At 41.2% G+C, this 17,476-nt stretch overlaps 1 protein-coding gene and 1 long non-coding RNA gene across 8 annotated transcripts in view; one reads left to right on the top strand and one right to left on the bottom strand.

Annotated features, from left to right (window-relative positions):
• The window catches only part of TRAK1 (trafficking kinesin protein 1), a 118,061-nt gene that overhangs the window by 59,411 nt on the left and 41,174 nt on the right, over positions 1-17,476 (bottom strand). The window contains exon 1 of one of the 7 annotated variants that reach the window (XM_034760995.1): positions 237-463. The exons of 4 other annotated variants lie outside the window; for them this stretch is intronic. In XM_034760995.1, coding sequence (XP_034616886.1) covers positions 237-360 — 124 coding nt within the window. In that variant the 5' untranslated portion in view covers positions 361-463. Of the gene's footprint in view, positions 1-236; positions 464-17,476 lie in introns of those variants that run through there. 2 more of the 7 variants (XM_034760997.1, XM_034761001.1) reach the window with 2 other exon arrangements.
• On the top strand, positions 8,841-13,821 carry LOC117872503. Its single transcript, XR_004644499.1, has 4 exons — positions 8,841-8,969; positions 10,172-10,290; positions 12,650-12,709; positions 13,394-13,821. It is a non-coding gene; the product is annotated as an uncharacterized LOC117872503 (long non-coding RNA).

Below are 17,476 nucleotides of genomic sequence, written 5' to 3'. Positions count from 1 at the left end.
GTTGAATATATTTACTTTTTTTTTTTAAAACCACAAAATTAAGACTCATCTTATTTAGATTTAATTTATAGTACAGTTTCTCAACAACCTTCACTCACAGGAACCAACCAATGAACCGCAATCTGTTTCTAGATGTGATTTAAAACCCTGAAAAAATCTCTAAATTCACTTTAAATTAACTATTTCATGCCCTATTTTATTAGCATAAAAAGTTTTAGACTGAACATAAAAAGTACCTTCTTCCCAGATATCAAGGTTTTCACTGTGAAACCTCTGTGTGTTCCCGTGTTCATTTTCACAGTCATGTTCAAAGCTTTCCTCTTCATTTACGGATTCGTTTACTGACATTGCTAAAATCATCCCAAGGCAGAAACTGTCCTATACCTTAGTACCCCGGGAGATGGCAAGCCATCTCCTTTGAGGCTACATTTGTGAAATGACCCAAGTAAAGTCCCCATGGAAGAGGTACCATCTTCATCAGTTAACATACTTCAACTAAAACTACTGGCTGATTATTTGTGTATGTCGTCATTAGCACAACACCTTTGAAAAAATACACAGAAGAACTGGGGGGAGGGGGAGGGAGAACCATCTAATAATTACTAAAAATATTATATTGTTCATCATACCAGATTCAAAAGTTGTTACATTTATTTAATAGCTCTATTTGCACATTTCACATAAACAAGAGTTAGTGTGCTGAAATCTCTCTAAGAATCAGTTCATTTGACAAATTTCTATCCCCCTATTCAAAGCGAATGGTAGCTTCTTAAAAGTATCATAGCAACAAGGAAGTACAAACTGATACTTACATTGCTACACCTGTTTGAGGGTGGGGACTTTACTAAGTTAAGTCACCTTTGTAAATTATTGCCTAATGCCACTAGTAACAGGTTTCACAGGGCAGTTGAATGTATGGATCTTGGAAACTTGCTTCTACTGTATATTATATCAGATGTTTGTTTTGCCATAAATCTGACTGCAATATTAGTCTTAGGGTAAAAACAAGGTAAAGAATTCAGGTTTTCATTGATCTCAGAGCAAAAAAAAAAACTTTCAAAAAGCAAAAAACAAGCAAACAAACAAACAAAAACTCAAGCCCCCACCGCCCTACTACCCTTTAACCAAGCTTTTAACTTGCATGCCATATTAATCCTACAGTGCCATATTTTGTACTGTCACCTTTACTCACTGTGTATTCTACAACCTGTCTGGGAAATTGAAATATTGCAATATCAGAAATGCATGTGTGGCATCATAGCATATTTTCAAGAACAGGGTCAGTGTAAGGAATGAACTAAAGTCATACAAGTTCTCAGTTCCAATGACAAACAAGAGTCTGCAGGAGTGAATAGGTCTGAATCATTTGTGTTTGCAAAACTTTTTATGAAGCACAGAGTCTGTACACGGGTTAACCGTCTTCTCTAGTCTTTCATAAATAGTATTTAATGCTCTCTTAAATGATTTATGAACATGGGTACCAATCTCTGGGCAGACTGTTACAAACCAGGGCACAAACCCTATAATTAGATTTCACCAACCAAGTATCAAATGTGAACTCCTCAAGGACTATAACAGCCTTAACAAGGAGTCACAGACAGTCCTCTTGGGCACTATGCCATCCAGGCAAGCTCGCCTTTGTGATAAATGGTCCCTTACACCAAAAATCACAATATTCAGGTCACTCCCAGTCCAAAAGGGCCAGTCACTTATCCCAGATCTATTGTACCTCAGATCTCACACCAAAGCCAATGCCTGTAGCCAACTGTGTAATAAACTAAGTAAAGATTTATTAACTAGGAAAAAGAAATAATAGTTATTTACAAGGTTAAAGCAGGTAAACATATACACACAAAGGAGTTACAGTCTTAGGTTTCAAAAGGTAACAGAAGCTGCTGTAATATGCAACCTCTATCTGCCCTTTAGGTCTAATCCAAGCTAAGCAGCTTGGGGATCCCTTGCTTAAGCTTAGAAATATTGACCTCTCCAAATTCCAAGCTGCACTGTAACACAGTTCCTTGTGGTCAGAGATTTTCATTCCCTTCCCCCAGAGTTCTAACTATGATGGGACAAGCGTTTGTGCATGTCCCCTCTTCCTTGGGGTGGAGCGGGAGCAATCAACAAAGACTTGTCCACTGATGTTCCACAATGGTTCGTCTGGTGTCTATAGGTAAGGTTAAGATTTTGTCACGGTTATTTTTTTAGTAAAAGTCATAGACTTTTACTAAAAAACAATCAAATAATCAAAATTTCACGGAAGCATGTGACCTGTCCCTGATTTCAACTAAAAATAACTGTGACAAAATGGGGCTGATCCCCAGCCCTGTTGTGGGAGGGGACGAAGGGATCCAGCACCCACTGTGGCTGGGAGCTCCAGGGTCCCCCTGACATCAGTCTCAGCTAGGAGCTGTGGGGTCCCCCAGATGCCTGCAGCGGCTCAGAGCTGTGGGGCCCCATCTCGGAGCTCCAGGGTCCCCTCCCACACCGGGCACAGTGCCTCGGAGTTTGGGGTTCTTCCCACGCCATGCGCAGTGCCTCGGAGCTGCGGGGTCCCCCCACAACAGCTCAGAGCTCCAGGGCCCCGCCGGCTGACAGCGCCAGCCCAGCTGCCCTGGGGCTGAAGTGGAAAACATCATGGAGGTCACAAGAGTCATGGATTCCGTGATCTCCGTAACAATCTTAGCCTGATCTATAGGCCTTCTTTTGTTGGGCAGATGACTGCACCTCTTGTGGAAAATCAGGATTTCACACTTGGTAATGCTTCTCTCTTGACTGTGGATGTTTCCAGTTACAAAGCAAATATTTAAATATTACCTTATAACATGGGGTACAGATATGATAAGTGAGATTAATGTGTGCAGCCACTCACACGCACTTCAAAGTCCAAACACTAAACACATTCTTATAAACTTAACATCTGTTTTAACAATGCAAACACACAGGTGGCCAGACTAGTTTCCAGCTATGCATTTGTCAGCGTTCAGTAAGAACTGGGGTCTTGGCACGAGCTGGCAACTGGTCTGCCAGCATCACAAAGCATGCAGTCTGTATACAGGGTAACTTTCTTTTCTAATCTTTCACAAATGGTATTTAGTGCTTTCTTAATTGTCTCCCTTATTGCTTAATAGCAGGAAGATATCCCATGCTGACAGCAGAAAATATCACTCACACTCCCCACCCCACCCAGTCCTTAGCCTAATCAATGGAGAAGTTGTTATATTGTGGTAGCAAAGCAATTTGTGCAGGTGATAACAGCATATGCATATAACAGCATCAGCATCTTCGTTCTCCACCAGGATATAACAGACAGTACAGTAATTGAGGGAATAAGAAGGGCACAAATTAATGATCATCTGTCCAGATCCTTTGATTGAAAGCAGAAAGAAGACTGAGTGGGGCCAGAAAATTTTACAAGAGATGTATTTGAAGGGGATAACACCAAAGAGGGTGAGGAATTGCTTAGGGTGGTAAAAAATATATATATTTAATATAAATGAGATGAAAATGAGCTAAGGAAAATTGAGATATCAGTATTAGAAAAAACTTTACATAGACAGGACACTGGACAGGACAGAACATAGGAACTGCCATACTGGGTCAGACCAATGGTCCTTCTAGCCCAGTGTCCTGTCTTTGGACAGTGGCCAATTCCAAGTGCTTCTGAGGGAATGAACAGAACAGGGCAATTTCAAGAGATCCATACCCTGTCGTACATTCCCAACTTTTGGCAGTTGGAGGCCTAGGGACTTCTGGAGCATGGGGTTGTGTCCCTGACCAACTTAGCTAATTGCCATTGATGAACTTAGCTAATTCTTTTTTGAACCTACTTATACTTTTGGCCTTCTCATCATCCAATGGCAATGAGTTCCACTGGTTGACTGTGTGTTATGTGAAGAAGTACTTCCTTTTGTTGTTTGTTTTAAACCTGCTGCCTATTAATTTCAGCAGGTGACCTCTAGTTCTTGTATTATGTGAAGGGATAAATAACACTTCTTATGATAGAGAGTCCATCCCACACAGGACTGACAGACGTTTAGATGGACAAGTAGGCCAATTAACTCCATAGGCTGACCTGGAGGAGGAGCCAGGGAGCTAACTGAAAGCAGGCTCAGCTGGACAGGAACAGACTGGGCCTATAAAACCAGGTAGCTGGCAATAGAAGGGGGCTATTGGGAAAGGGGCAGTCACTCCCTGGGAAGAGGGAGGAAGTTTTGGAGCTGGTACTCCTAGAATAGGGGGGAAACAAGGAATAGTAGGAAGCAGTCCAGGGAAGGAGCAATGAGGGCTGGTAGAAGAAAACCAAGAACTCCTGAGGACTGTCCCTGGACTGGAAACTGAAGTAGAACATGGGCCACGGTTCCCCTACCAGCCACTGAGGGAGTGGCACCGAGACAACGGAAAGGAAGACTGACTAGAACTGCTAGGGAGAAGGGTCTTTGCTACCCCGGGGGGACGGGAGAACACTGACTGACCCGGCCGGAGGACACAGTCGCAAAGAGGACACCGTGGTTCCCTGGGCTTAGAGAGGGGCTGCAAGAGAGAGGGAGAGGCAGAGCGAAGGTGTGCAAACCACAGACGGGGCATTGACCTCAAGTGTTAATCCCCAGAGTGATCAGGAGGAGGCGCCAGCACAGCAGTGAGTGGAGCACCCTGTGACACTTCCCTATTCCCTTTCTCGCGACCACTCATGATTTTATAGACCTCTATCATAGCTCCTCTTAGTCATCTCTTTTCTAAACTGATTAGTCCTAGTCTTTTTAAATCTTTCTTCATATGGAAGCTGTTCCATACCCCTAATCATTTTTGTTGCCCTTCTCTGCACCTTTTCTAATTCTAATCTTTTTTTAGATGGAGCAACCAGAACTGCACACACTATTCCAGGTGTGGGTGTACCATGGATTTATATAGTGGCATTATGATATTTACTGTCTTATTATCTATCCCTTTCCTAATGGTTCCTAACATTCTGTTAGCTTTTCTGACAGCTGCTGCACATAGACCAGATGTTTACAGAGAACTATTCACGATGACTCCAAGGTCTTGAGTGATAAAAGCTAATTTAAACCACAACATTTTGTATATATAGTTGGGATTATTTTTTTGCAATGCGCATTACTTTTCATTTATCCAAGTTGAATTTCATCTGCCATTTTGTTGCCCAGTCATCCAGTTATATGAGATACCCTCGTAAATCTTCAGTCAGATTTGGACTTAACTATCTTGAGTAATTTTGTATTATCTGCAAATTTTGCCACCTCAGCTCCTTTTCCAGACCATTTATGAACATGTTGAACAGCACAGGTCCCAGTACAGATCCTTAGGGGACCTCACTATTTACCTCTCTCCATTCTGAAAAATGATCATTTATTCCTACCCTGTGTTTTCTATTTTTTTTAACCAGATACTAATCTATAAGATGACCTTCATTCTTATCCCATGACTGCCTAGTTTGCTTAAGTGCCTTTGGTGAGGGACTTTGTCAAAGGCTTTTTGAAAGTCCAAGCATATTACATCAACTGGATCAACCTTGTCCACATGCTTGTTACATCCTCAAAGAGTTCTAATAGATTGAGGAGGCACGATTTCCCTTTAAAAAAACCATGTTGACCCTTCCAACATATTGTGTTTATCTGTGTGTCCAATAATTCTGTCCTTTACTATAATTTCAACCAATTTCCCTGGTATTGAAGTTAGGCATAGCAGTCTGTAATTGCCAGGATCACCCCTGGAGCCTTCTTTAAAAATCAGCGTTACATTAGCTACCGTCTAGTCATCTGGTTCAGAGGCTAGTTTAAGCAATAGGTTAACATGCTACAGTTGTTAGTTCTGAAATTTCATATTTGAGTTCCATCAGAACTCTTGGGTGAATAGCAGCTGATCCTGGAGACTTTGTACTCTAATTTATCAATTTGTTGCAAAACCACCTCTACTGACACCTCAATTGGACTCAGACTTGCCACCCAAAGAGAACTAATAACTCCTAATCATGCTTCTCTGTGTAATCTCCTGGAAATTGAAGAACATTGTTTTTTTCATTACTTTTTAAAATGTATTTTTCTGTACATTGGTAAGTTTAGTTCCTAAATATAACCTAAATGTCCAGATACTGCTTATATTATTCTATAACCAAGGGTCGGCAACCTTTCAGAAGTGGTGTGCCAAGACTTCATTTATTCACTCTAATTTAAGGTTTCGCATGCCAGTAATACATTTTAACGTTTTAGAAGGTCTCTTTCTACAAGTCTATACTATATAACTAAACTATTATTGTATGTAAAGTAAATAAGGTTATTAAAATGTTTAAGAAGCTTCATTTAAAATTAAATTAAAATGCAAAGCCCCCCGGACTGGTGGCCAGGACCTGGGCAGTGTGAGTGCCACTGAAAATCAGCTCACATGCCACCTTCGGCACGCATGCCATACGTTGCCTACCCCTATTCTATAACCATTGCTCAATCCTACATTGCTTGAGCAATGGTGTCTCACAAATTTCCATAGGAATTTTGACGGGCATGGACTTGAAAACTGGGCCCATCAATGGTACTTGTCTAAGGACAATTGATAAACAGTAGTGAAATAGTTCTTTGAGCTTTTGTTTCACCAGCATTTTGATATTAGAAAGAAAGAAAAAATTTAGCAAGATCTTTGTTAAAAAGCTATGTTTTTTTTAAAAAGTTACTTGCTGCTTCTCCACTAACTATGCATACAGACCTATTCATTTTATTTAAAAAAAACCCCATACTTTATTAACAGAAATAGTAATAACAGCCTTAACAACAATGCACTAGGAAAATAACCCTGAGGCAAAAAAAAAAAAAAAAAAAAGATTCTGAGGCTTTATATTATGCACTTACAGAGCCTTTCAATGTGAGCAGCTGAATATTAACACTATTTAAAAAGTTTTTTAAAAGAATGAAAAAACATCTTTTCAGAAAACATACTGCTGCTCCCATACAGGCACATGTATACAACTGGATAAGAAAAACATAGCTGTTTGCTTTGCACGGAGCAGCAGTTTTTCTTTTAAATAATGTTAATTATTAACAATTAGTTTATTGCCACTTACAGCCTGATCCTGTTGGGGCTGGACATCTTCAGCTTCCATTAATTTCATTTACAATTGAGAAAACTTGGAACCACAAATAGTCTAGGCCCCAAATCAATTTGACTGTTAAGTAATAATTATCAGCTACTTTTGTTTAATTAGTGGTGTAATTCTTTCAAAGGTTCTACCTTACATATTGCATAACTAGGTAAGGAAGGATTTAACTTTATTATGGATTTTGACAGATAATATTAAGGTGTATTTCCAATTTTTATCCTCAGATCTTTGCACCATTGGGAAATTTAAAAATTCATTAATTCAAATATATGTGACTGCAGAACATTCATAACAGATTCAGGAATAAAAACATTTGATAATTGTTTTATAATGATGGCATAATATCTTGCCAAGCAGAACAGGGGGGCATAGAATACACTGGTTATCTACAAATGCAATGTCCTGTATTACAGGTTTTAATCTCTTTTTTCAAAGTTTATTTAAAAGTTTACATGATTAAAGATGGAAAAATATTGCAACATGTGGGTGGAAGGAGGACTCTCCTATTGCCATTTACCAAGTTCTGATTCTGCAAAACTTACTGTTCTACAGAGCAGTACTGGGATAGCAAGTGTTCAAATATTACAAGTCAGATTCACAGAAAATCATGATTGGCCCCAAAACGATGAGATGATTTTTAAATAACAAGTCTGGGGTTTATTTTATTTGCCTTCTGGTTTCTGAACTTTTAGGGTATACTTTCCTCATGTTTTCAAGCTTATCTCAACAAACATGAAGACTAGATCCTCCCCCTCCCCCCCCGCCAAATGAAAGCTGGGATTCTTAAATATTTTGCTTCTGTCAGCTGGTGCTTTAAGAAAAAACATCAAATATCATGAGACTTGCAATAAAATTCATGAACGTTGGTAAGACTGATGCAGTGTTTATTACGGTCAGTATCTCCTTTCATTTCAAGGGGACTACTCACAGACCGAGAGCTGTGCTTGCTAGTGTTTTCAGGATAGAGCCAGAAGTCAAGCATTCCAAGCCCGTGTGAAATATCCTTCTCAGTTAATCTAGTTTGTAGCTGACAAATCATTTACTTTGGCCTTTGTTCACTGAAACAGGTGCACGTTGGAGTGTGTATACAGCGGGGCCCCATCCTGCAACCCCTCCATATCCATTACTCCCACAGATTTCAGTTATCATTTCATGCATAGTAGGCTTACAAGTTGGACACCCAGTTCTGATTCTTTAGCAGAGGTTTAGGATATTTGCAGGAGCTCTTTTATGAGAGGGTTTGCACCCACATATTTGAAATACTTGCTAGCACTACCACACCAGAATATATCAAGTTGACAGTGTTAGTTTACCAGACAGATTTTAATTTTTATCTCTAGATAGAGAATGTTGTTTTAAAAAAAAAAAAAAGCAGCCAAATCATGAATACTCTTCCAAAAATGGGAATGTCAAAGTGATCTTGTTAAATTTGTAGGGGGGGGAACCCAACAACAACCTACCCTAACATTTGTCTCATATTTGAACTTCTTCCACCACACCTGTAACCTTGTTGCAAGCAGGGGAAAAAACACCACACCTGCTCAACTTAGTGTGTGTGTCATTGTGAAAACAAACTACTGGATGTGCATAGGTGCTGGCATGTTTACTTTGAGTCACATATTGAGTCACATATTAAGTCTGATAAAACAAGGGATCTTGAGAGCAAGAAAGAATTTTAATGACTACTAAAATAACATGACATTGTGGCCTCTTTTGATAGTATCATTAAAACAGTGCTGTTCTGCTTCAGTCATTATTAACAGGCATGGGGTATTTGCACTGTAAAAATTAGAGACGTGTTTGGAAGATGGGACTGGGGAGAGCAAAGGCTTGCTGACCTAAGATGCAATGATAGGATCTACAAAAGGTAGGTGGAGTGTCTGAACACACATACTTATCAGGCAAGGCTGAAGAAGAGGGTTTCAAATTCAACCAGTGACCACAGTATTGAAGACATTACAAACAACTATAGGTCAACATACAAGTACACAGAGCAGATTTATTATAAATTATAATGTATTAATGACCTAGCAACCTCCTCCTCTGTCTTAGCAGCATCTAGTTTTGTGTACACACACCACCACAATGATGTGGAAACAGAGAAAGAACGGACAAGAAGGGGATGCGATGCATGACAGTTCGTTAGCAAGGGTCAGGCTAACTATAACCCTAATAACGCGAGATTTGTAGAAGCGAGGAATGTGTGAGGCGAGTGGGAAATAACTGCGTGAGAAGTTGTTGCAACCTTGTGTAGATAATGTGTAGATAATATGGAATGTAGACTAAGAGTCTACATTAGTGAGCAAAACAAGATATCAGAATGACCTTTGTATAAACAAAATGCAGCTGTTGCTCATTATTGTCTGTAACAAAAGGTATAAATGCTTGCTGTAATTGTTTACCTGTTGAGAGACCTGTTTAGCTCTCTCCCTCTATGCAATTGATAGAGAGAAAATAAAGTATCTGATTTGCTGTACCCAAACAAAAAGTGAGAACTCTGTTATTCTCCGACAATGAACTCTAATGATAACCATGCTATTTTAAGAGGAAAGGATTTCTCCACACACATATTAGTTTTACAACACTATAGTTGTACAACATTATAGCTACAGGTACAATAATATCCCCTGGGTTTTAAGCCTGCTTGCTTAAAGATGGTGTTTCCTGATTTTCACTCACTGACTCACTAGAGGATTTAAATAGAGATCTAGAGTCTAGCAATGAAGACATTGGGCAGTTTAGATCTCTATACATTTCACATACCTTTTCAAAAGCCACACACAGATTTGTCTATCTACTGCATTATTGTTATTACTTCCATTATTTTTATGATCATAGCTCCTAGGAGCCCCAATCAGGGAACCCTTCAGCTAGGGGCTGTACAAACATAGAAGATACAGACAGTCCCTGCCTCAAGGAATTTATCATCTAAGTGTAAGACAACAGGCAACAGCTGGATACAAACAGATGACAGAACACAAAGGGAAAAAATGAGAAAATTATGGTGAATATGATAAGCAATGGTCTCAGCACACGAGCAGCCTAGCTGTTGTCAATTTTTTTTTGTAGGCATCACAGTAAAGGAGAGTTTTGATGAGGGATTTGAAGAAGGACAACGAGCTAGCTTTCTGAATGTTTACAGGGAGTTCCTCCCAAGTGTGATGGGCAACATGGGAGATAGCACAAAGGTGATATGTTTGTAAATTTAACAAGTGGGTGATGGAGGTTGGCATGATGGGCTGATGAGAGACAGGAACTGACATCTTGATAGTGAATGATGGGTAATAGATAAGGTGGGAAAGGCCAACAAGGACATTGAAAGAGAATTAGCTTCTGTTTGATGTGATAGAGAAGGGGGAGCCTGTGGACAGATGAAAAAATGGGTCACATGGTCAAAACAACAGGCTCAGAAAAAAAAAATCTTTGCAGCAGCATTCTGAATGCATAAGAGTGGGGCAAGACTGCATTTCTCAAGGCCAGAGAGAAAGATGTTGTAATAATCAAGACGTGATACGATATGAGCCTGGATGAGCGTTTTATCTGCATGCCTGGATAGAAAAAGCTGCATCTTAGAAATGTTATACAGTAAGAATCAGCAAGATTTACACATAACCTGGCTATAAGGTCCTAGAGATAGGTCCATGTCAAAGATGTCACTCAGGCCTGTACCCTGGATGTCAACAAGGATGGTAGTGTTGTCCACAATGACCAACAAAGGAAGAAGCAGGGAGGCTTGACAGGAGTGGGGGAAGGCGAGAGAGAGATTAGGAGCTCTGTTGCAGCCATGCTGAACTTGAGCTGAGGGCTAGATATCCAGAAGGAGATATTAGTGACAGGCTGAAATTTTAGTCTGGATAGAGGGAGAGAGGTCTGGAGCAGAGAGGTAGATCTGAGAGTCATCTGCATATAGAAAGTAGTTGAATTCGTTTACACGAACGCAATTGCCCAGAGATGAAGTGTACAGAGAGAAGAGAAGGGGACCAAGGACAGAGCCCAGTGGAACTCCACAGAAAGTTGGAAGGGGGATGAGGAGGACTTTAAAATGGTTAAAAAGTGAATTTTGAGAAGTGTACCCATCCCAATGAACCTTAGTTCTATCTTTCACAATGGAAAGGAACAGTATAAAGGTTTATAAAGGTTTGTAAATCCTTTTCCACATGTATCTATGATGATGTTTTTAGAAAAAAGTTATGAAATAAACTGGTAACTAAGTAAAGTGTGGGTACATGAAGATATCCCTGCCAACCCTCAACTCTGGGTCACCCCCAACATCCTCTTCTTTTGCTCCTGCTCTCTTACTGTGCAATGTCTCTGATGGAAATCCCATAGTCAGGCTAACTTCCTCCACTACAAATTCATTCCCTCCTCTTTCAGTACTTCCATCTGCCTAATTAAACAACTCTACATTCTCAAAATTAGTGAATAACATGGCCACAATCCCAGTGTCGTCGTCTTTTTTTTTTTTTTTTAAACACTCACTACTCAAACCCTCCTCCCTCTATTTCTCTATCTGTGCAGGATCTCACCCATTTCTTCCAACAGAAAATTGAGAAAATACAATGTGACCTTCCCCCTCCCCTTGGCTTGCTTTTCCTTCCCCTCCTACAACACTATCGTCCTTCTCCCCTATCATAGGCATTTCCCTCTGCTCTTCTGCTCTAACCCTTCCATTTCCTCTAGTGACCCCAGCCCATCTCCTGCTCTCCCTCGCACCCACACTCATCCCCTCCCTTATTCTTCTCCTTAAGCTCTCTTCTTTGTCTGGCTCTTTCCCCCTTACAATACAAGCAAGCTTTAGTTGCTACCATCTTAAAGTAACCCACCTTTGACACCACTTACTTCTCCAGCTACCACCCCATCTCCCTTCCATTTCTAGACTCATTGAACATGCTATTTACAATAGCTGTCTGGAATTCCACTCTTCAATTCCATCCTAGATCCGCTCTGGCATCCACCCCCCACACTCCATTGAAACTACGCTCACCAAAGTCTCAAGTGACCTCTTCCCAGTCAAACCTCAGAACCAGGACTCCATCCTCATGCTCCTTGACCTGTCAGTTATCTTTAATCCAGCCAACCATACGCCTGTTCTTGAAATCTTGTCCTCCTTTGTCTTTCATGACTCTCTCTTCTCCTGGGTTTCCTCCAACCTCTGTAAATGCTCGTACCCTTTGGAGAATTCTCCTCGTACCCCCCGCTAAGTTTCTGGGTGGGTTCCACAGGGTTCTGTCCTTGGTCCCCTTTTCTTCTCTCTGTATACCTCATCTCTGGGAAATCTCACCCACGTAAACAAATTCAAATACTATCTCTATGTAGAGGGATCACAGATTTCTTTCCTACTGAATTGCCCATTCTCCCCCTTTCATCCACATACCATACCTGCAATTTTAAAAAATAAATCCGTGCAACATATTTGTGTATTTGATTAATGCCAATTTACATGACGATTCCCGTTTCCACATATTATATAAGCATCTAGTCATTATGCAAAATGAAAGCATTTCTAAAAATACAGCTCAATATGTCTTTTGTTTACAATATTTTCAGTTAACCGAGGTACTGGACTGAAACATGGATGATTTGAGCTTGGGATATGATAAAGAGAAAGTAAGATTTTATTGTATAATCCTACTCACTGTTACCAAAAATATACTCAGCAAAAGCCGTTATGTAAGAGATTATTTCAAAATCCCAACCATTTACAAATCTTTCAGGACTCTGTGACAAGTTTGAGGGCTTGTTTGTTTGGGGGGGTTCTTGCAGCAGGTGTTCAAAGGCAATAATATATTTCACGAGCAGAGATGATCAGTATTATGCCCATCGAGTTGAACTACAGGTGAGGTAAGAGAAGTGTAAGGACTGCATTTGCTGAACTCAATCAACCAAACGATGAGCAATTTCTTTTTTGTATCATCAATGTAGTGTTTTAGGGCATTGTCTGCAGAAAACAAAATAAGAAGTCCTAGCAGTATAGTACAAGGAAAACATTTACAAATATTAAAAGAACTTCACATCTTTGACAGAGGAAAAGAGGGTGGTATAGTCACTTGTACTAGACAATGGTTATGTAAACCTCTTCTTGAGAGGTCTGATTTTTAGTTGCATTGTACTATAGATTAGATTACTTTTCTCTCATCCATAAGACGAGACAAAGTGATGTCTTTAAGAAGTGTTGTGCTATATTTTTGTAAAATTTCAGTTTTCTATTGTACAGTGTCCAAACACATCCAAAATGTTTTTCATCCATCTTCCTCTACATTTTTTAAATGGAAAACACTGACTTAATTTCAGACCCAAATTCATATATCGATATGGAACCCTGAAGAACCTGCTCCCCTCTACCAGTACAGGCACAGCTAAAGCCTGCAAGACCCAGTAAGTCCTAAGAGATCACCACTAACCTAAGGAACTGAGATAGGACTGACAGTACCTCCCAGCATACAACCGGATCATGATGGACAATCACTCTACTTGTTGGAAGGAAGCATGCCTCGTGTCAGGGACAGACTACACCCTTCAATACTGAAAAGGCAGCCAGAGTTCCCCCCATGCTTACAAAAACACTGTCTCTTAAGCCTAGCAGACCCTGAGAAGCCTGGGTCATCCACACAGAGGGCCTGTACCGACTTACTGGCTCTGGTCCCCAGAGCCTCCTCTCTGGCTTTCCCAGCAGCCCAACTTCATTGGAACTGGACCCTTTCAACAACCACTGCACCATGCTTCTGTCTGCACATGCTGACCTACTGTTTTTACAAGCAATTCCCAAAATTGCTAAATTAAAGGATTTAAAGAAAAATTGTCCCCCTTCTATTTAAGTTTTCCTTACAGTTTCCCCTTTTGTCTGTGTGGGTTTAGCAAAAGGGGAAAGAAAAGCATGTTATAAAAACTGAAAAATGTGATTTGTACAGCAACAGAAACCAGCCAGGTATTTCAGGGACATGTGTACCACTCTGAACTACATATAATTCATTTTGTTTAAATGATTGGATTTGAAATGACTGTGTCCCTTTAAATGTTTTCTTCCACTCACTCCAAAATCTTAAATATAATTGCTTCCCTATAGATTTGTACACATTTATTGTTAGTTCAACCCATTTTCTGACAGACATACAGGAAATATCAATCTCACTTTTAGATTTTTAATTATCAAAAACATCTTAAAATTGTTAGAGGATTCAAGAAAGTGGAACCATATGATGGCAAGAGTGAACATTTCTATTTTCCTATCCCCATAAAACAAGTTAGCAACTTTGTTTTAAAAACACTGCTAACATTTGGAGCCTTCTATACACAGCTATATTTTCTTTCATTTAAGGAGAAATGAAAAGTCCACCGCGGTCTGTCAAATACACAGTCTTCCAGAACTGGACTAAAGCATCTTCCAGAAAGGCAGAGGAAGGAGACCTCTCACTATTACAAAGTTTTGTGCCTTGCTTCTAATTTGAATTTGTCTGGCTTTTGGTCAGCTCCACATTAGAAGTATCTTGTCAGTATACTATTATCAATTAGGAATGTGATTATGCTACTGAATACTGAAAGAATATTAGTTACCGCTCTTTCCTACCTTAGAATTTTACATCCTGCTTTAAAAAAAATCATTAGAAATTAGAATTATCTCAGGCATTTGAAAACAAACAAAGGGGCTGGGAACTGTAATTGTAAGGGTGGGAATTGTCCTAAGCAGAAGGCTTACCTTAAAATGGTGATGGTTTACTTTAAAATGCTGTACCCAGGACATATTTTTAAGTAATGCCATGGGAACCTGGAGCATATAGATAGGTGCCCTTCATTTATTTTAATTTATAGAAAAGGATAAAAGGGCTGCAAAAATTTGGCCATCAGTTTATCTTAGTTTCCACATTAAAGTTCAAATCCTGGAAGGAGCACGAATGGATGGAGCCCTGTGCTCACATGGTACAGCACTGAAGTCTCGGTCTTCCCCCTGTGGTGCTCTTTGCAGGACCAGGGCCTAAGTGATGGTTACTCCACTGAGCCTGTGCCCTAAATTAGGGTTGCCAGGCATTCGGTTTTTGACTGGAACGCCCAGTCCAAAAGGGGCCTGCCGGTTCCGGTTGACACCGCCGACCGGGTTGTTAAAAGTCCGGTAAGTGGCACAGCGGGGGTCTGGGGCTAAGGCAGCCTCCATGCCTGCCCTAGCTTAGCGCGGGGCTCCCAGGAAGCAGTTGCCAGGTCCCTGCAGCCCCTAGGTGCATTGGCGGTCAGGGAGGCACAGATGTGCCACGGGGCTGCAGGGACCTAGCAGCCGCCTCCAGGGAGCCGCAGTAAGCGCCGCCAGGACCCTGCACCCGGAACTCTCTCCCACACCGCAACCACTGCCCCAGCCCAGAGTCCTCTCCTGCACCCAAACTCCCTCCCAGAGCCCCCCGCCCCCCAACATCGCAACTCCCTGCCCCAGCCCCTTCCTGTATCCCAAACCCCTCATCCCTGGCCCCATCCCAGAGTCTATACCTCCAGCCGGAGTCTGCACCCCTCCCGCACTCTGAATACCTTGGGCCCAGCCCAGAGCCCTCTCCTGCAACCTGAGGCAGTGTCTTCACCCCTTCCCCCCCCCCACTCCAACCCTCTGCCCCAGCCGGAGCCCTCACCTCAACCCCCTGCCCCAGCCTGGTGAAAGTGAGTGAGGGTGGGGGAAGAGCGAGCAACTGGGGACAGGGCCTTGGAGAAGGGGCAGGGCATAGATGGGGACTTGGGGAAGCGGCGGGGCAGGGGTGTTTGGTTTTGTGCTATTAGAAAGTTGGCAACCCTACTCTAAATATTTTACATACTGCATAAAAATTAAGCATACCACTTACTTATTAAGTAGCTCTCACAGCTCTGATACTCATTCATGCCATATTCTTGCACACACTTCCATTTTGATATGGTTGACATTAACCACAAGAAGAATTATGGAATACATTTACCACTTTTGTTCCCCAAAATCAAACAAGGTCTCTCTGTATTTACCGCAGAAATCAACACTCTCTCTTTTTAATGGCTATATGACTGTGCTAATTCTTAAGCTTCCTAAACTGGGACAACTCATCAGTCTGTTACATCAATCAGATTAATCAGATGCTGCAGCATTTACCAGGGTTATAACTAGAGGACACCGTTACATAATAAGAGTCAATCCAACTGAAAAATGGTCCAACTAAACAATCCTTCTCAAATAGGTATATGGATATGTCACACACACTAAATACATACAGAGAAATATTCATTTAAAAATAGAAGTTCTCCAAGTTCAGAAGCATGTGAGTCTAGGGCCACTTTATACAACACAACATAGAAAAACAAATTAAGCACGTATGTGTGCTATTGTAATGCCAATCACAACACTTCAGGTGAACAGAAAGCTCATATTTTGACTTATAAACACATTGTTCATGTCCTCTATCAGTCTCTCTGATGCGATCACAAAAAGCACCATGGAGCATTTTGGTGTCCAACACACATTCTCTCCCCACCACTGTCTTTTGTCCTTAGTCTCATGCCCTGGTGATCTAGGACTTACCTTGCTCACAAAAATTCCAATACAGTACAAGATCGTGACAGGGTTGTTGACGTCACCAGGCATTACCATCACCCTAGGTGACTCAGGAGGGTGGAAAATCACAAGTGTCAATGAAGCCTTCCTGCACTAGGCCTGAACCAAACTCCTTCCATGTTTAAACTCTAATCGACCTCAAAAGCCAGGTGCAAGTGGAATGTGTAAGCAGCCTGCTATCAGTGGTAACCCCCCTTACCAGTACCAAGCAGTAATAATGAGGCCTGCATACCACTGACCGAAGGAAAGATAGTAAATCAAAGGAAGGGGACAAGATAGTAATTCAAGGAGACTTACTAACGAGTTGAATTTATAGCTGCCAACCTAATCTAACTGCTTAAATGTAATTGCTATTTGCCTAGTAATTGTTACCAGGGATGGGAGGGGTAGAGAGAGAGGGGAATGGGGGGGGGGTAGAAGGGGAGGGGTAGTGGGGGGGGGGGGGGATGAGGCTTGACTGCAAAATGTATAAAAGAAGAAAAGCTGTTTCTGTTGACGTGCTTGATTTGAGACGTGCCAGTCTCCTTGCACCGCTTTGAGATCTCAAATAAACTTTGCTTGCTTCTCCACCTGGTGTGTTCATTGACGCGAAGCACACCGGGCAACGAATCCACTGTTGCTGTCCTCGAGCACACCTGTGCTGGCAACAGGGTGATAGTCTGAACACTACATTTTGTTTTAAGAGTTCCATCTGGGTGCTATATATGGATGAGGGAGTTTGAATTTCCCAGTAAACGGTCAATGCAATTTTGGGCTTTTCTCCTCCACCCTCCCCATACACCCTCTATCACGAGACTCATGAGCGCATTCAGCATTGTGATAAA

Source organism: Trachemys scripta, chromosome 2 (assembly GCF_013100865.1).
Source record: "Trachemys scripta elegans isolate TJP31775 chromosome 2, CAS_Tse_1.0, whole genome shotgun sequence".
Taxonomy (NCBI): domain Eukaryota; kingdom Metazoa; phylum Chordata; order Testudines; family Emydidae; genus Trachemys; species Trachemys scripta.
Note: the sequence above shows the minus strand (reverse complement) of the source record. Positions and strands in the feature narration are given on the sequence as shown.